The 2562-nt window shown below is 61.0% G+C and overlaps 1 protein-coding gene across 1 annotated transcript in view; it reads right to left on the bottom strand.

Moving 5' to 3' along the window:
* Window positions 1–1201: 1201 nt before the first annotated feature.
* The window catches only part of SLC9A3R1 (SLC9A3 regulator 1), a 13440-nt gene continuing 12079 nt past the window's right edge, over window positions 1202–2562 (bottom strand). Inside the window, exons 5-7 of the mRNA XM_009279697.1 lie at window positions 2172–2212; window positions 1498–1596; window positions 1202–1380 (exon numbers count right to left, since the gene is read on the bottom strand). Coding sequence (XP_009277972.1) covers window positions 1216–1380; window positions 1498–1596; window positions 2172–2212 — 305 coding nt within the window. The 3' untranslated portion in view covers window positions 1202–1215. The remainder of the gene's footprint in view (window positions 1381–1497; window positions 1597–2171; window positions 2213–2562) is intronic.

The following is a 2562-nucleotide window of genomic DNA, read 5'->3' on the forward strand; positions in this document are numbered from 1 at the left end:
GCACCCAAACGCCCCAGTGTCCCCCGCCACTGGGAGCGTTACCTGCCTCTTCCCCCAGCCCCGGCAGCACGGTGAGCCCCTAGTGAGCCCCCCGCGTATCCTCAGGCTTCGGAAGGATTTAGCCTTAAACCAGACACGTGAAGTCAGGAAGGTTTATTCCAGTAAACAGAATTTCTCTTGTCCTCAGGCTTCGGAAGGATTTAGCCTTAAACCAGACACGTGAAGTCAGGAAGGTTTATTCCAGTAAACAGAATTTCTCTTGAGCTGGACACTACAACAACACCCGATCGCAAAACACAGAAACCAAACATCCACAGGAAGAATTTCCACAAAATACATTTTAAAAAAAATAAACAGTGTGATTGGAAAACTCTTATTTTGGAAAAAAACAGTCTACTGAGAAGCCTTTAAATTAAACAGTGTTGGATTCAAACCCTGATCGGCTCTGTCTCCAGGAGTGAGCGGGAGCAAAGGAGACAATTATTGCTTGCTGTGCTGGCTCTGGACACCCTCTCCTCTCCCAAAATAGCCCCAAGGGCAGGGTGCTGGGGGCTCCCCGCTATGCCGGGCACCCGTGACCCTCCTTGCACCCGTTGGGACCTGGGAGGTGAAGGGACAGGGTCATCGTGGACGGAGCTTGCCAGGCGGGGGTCAAACACCCCGGGGAGGAATTGCTGTGGTCGGTGGGCAGGCAGGTGGGGTTTGCTAAAAGTCACTAAAAGCCTCAGGTTTTGCAGTTAAAGGGCAATTGGGGGGGGGACACACGACTCAAATGGAGCTCAAATGGTTACACACACGACTCAAATGGAGCTCAAATGGTTTGGGGTGGGGGAAGAACCAGGGAACAGCAGGGATCAGAAGTGTTGGGAATCGGGCCACCCCAAATCCCTGATCCCCCCCGAATCCCTGCTTGTGCCTACGGGGGTGTGCAGGGCTTCAAGACAGGGCTGGAGGAGCACCCCAGGGATGGGGTCACGGGAGGGGGCAGCCCCCCCAGCACCCCCTGCCTCTCTCTAGCCTAAAACCACCACCCAGGACCCCGCTGCGGAGATGCTCGCTGGCCACTGAGCCCCATCCCTTAGGTCAGGGTGGTGGGGAGCAGCCCCGCATCCCTGCTGGAGCCCTTGGCAGGGAGGAGGGGGATGCAGGAGAGGTGGGTGCGAAGCCGGGGGGGGGGGGGGGTGTTGGTGGACCCTCGCCCCGACCCCAGGGCCTTCACAGGTTGCTGAACAGTTCGTTTTTCTTGCTCCAGTCCATCTGGGGTGCTCGCTTGCTGGTGCGCTTCTGGTGCGCCCGCTCCTTGGCCACCGCTAGTGGGATGTTGAGGTCCAGGAGGGAGCCGGATGCCGAATGGCGCCTGTCATCCTCCTGTGCGTCGGGCTGGGGAGCGAGAGGCTGCGTCAGCCCTGCCATGCCCCCCCAGGACAGCCTCACAGTGGGGGCTCAGCCCAGACTCCGCTTTCCAGTCACCGCCTCCCCCGGCATCCCCAGCCCTACCTTGCTGTGGGTCTCGCTGGAGTCGGGGGACACGGCCAGCGGCCGGGGGCTGGACGGGCTCTCAGACACTGAGTTGGACCGCGGCTCTCCGCCGTTTTCCTGGGGGGGAGCAGGGAGCGAGTGTGAGCAGGGCAGCTCCAGCCCTGGGGTTTGGGAATGGCCCCCGGAGCTGTGAGTCCCGCCCGGGGGGGCCACAAAATCCGTCCTTCCCACACATAATCCCCTGCGAGCTCCAGGCTCATAAATACCTTCAGCACGGCCCATCCAGGGCAAGGAAAGATTAAACCCCAGCCTGACTGCCCTGGCCTTAGTGGGAGGAGGAGGAGGAGGAGGGTGACGGTGGCTGCAGGGCTGGATGCTACTTCCTGGCAGCACGAGGGCTCCCAGCCCTGCAGTGTCATGAGGATGGAGGAGGAGGAGGAGGAGGAGGAAGGGAGGCATTGCAGCCACCTCCACGACTCTCAGCCCCACAGGCGACCCCCCCTTCTTGGGGAGCACCGGCTCCCAGTCCCCTTCCCGGTGGCACCTGCTTTTGTGTGGCAGCCTGGGAGCACTGCAGTCCCTGGTGGCATCACCCACCCATGGACAGAGGGCCCGAGGGACACCTAAATAGGCATGGTCCCTGCCCAGAGACTGGCATAGATGGGATTAACAGCAAGGTGAGGCTCTCTTACCTTCCCTATATCGCCATTGGCAACTGGTTCTGGCAAGGGACCTGCAGGGTGAGGACACAGGCGCTGGGTGAGGATGCATTTGCTCTGTCCCCTCCTACCTGCCCCCGCTCACCGGCCGGCACAGCAGTGACCAGCAAAGGCTGCACCTGGCCAGTGCTCACCCAACGCTGCCCAGGGTATGGCCAGGTCCTGAATTTTTTAACCCACCCCTCGCAGCCAGCCCCGCAGCACAGGGCGATGCTGCCGGGCACCAGGTACATCCCCGTGATGCCAGCCACGAAGCCCAGTGAGACACCACCCCACCCCTCGCCCCGCAGCACAGGGCGATGCTGCCGGGCACCAGGTACATCCCCGTGATCCGTGATACGACATGGAGCACAGGGAGAACACA

This window comes from Aptenodytes forsteri, unplaced genomic scaffold (assembly GCF_000699145.1).
Source record: "Aptenodytes forsteri isolate BGI_AS27 unplaced genomic scaffold, ASM69914v1 Scaffold563, whole genome shotgun sequence".
Classification (NCBI taxonomy): Eukaryota; Metazoa; Chordata; class Aves; order Sphenisciformes; family Spheniscidae; genus Aptenodytes; species Aptenodytes forsteri.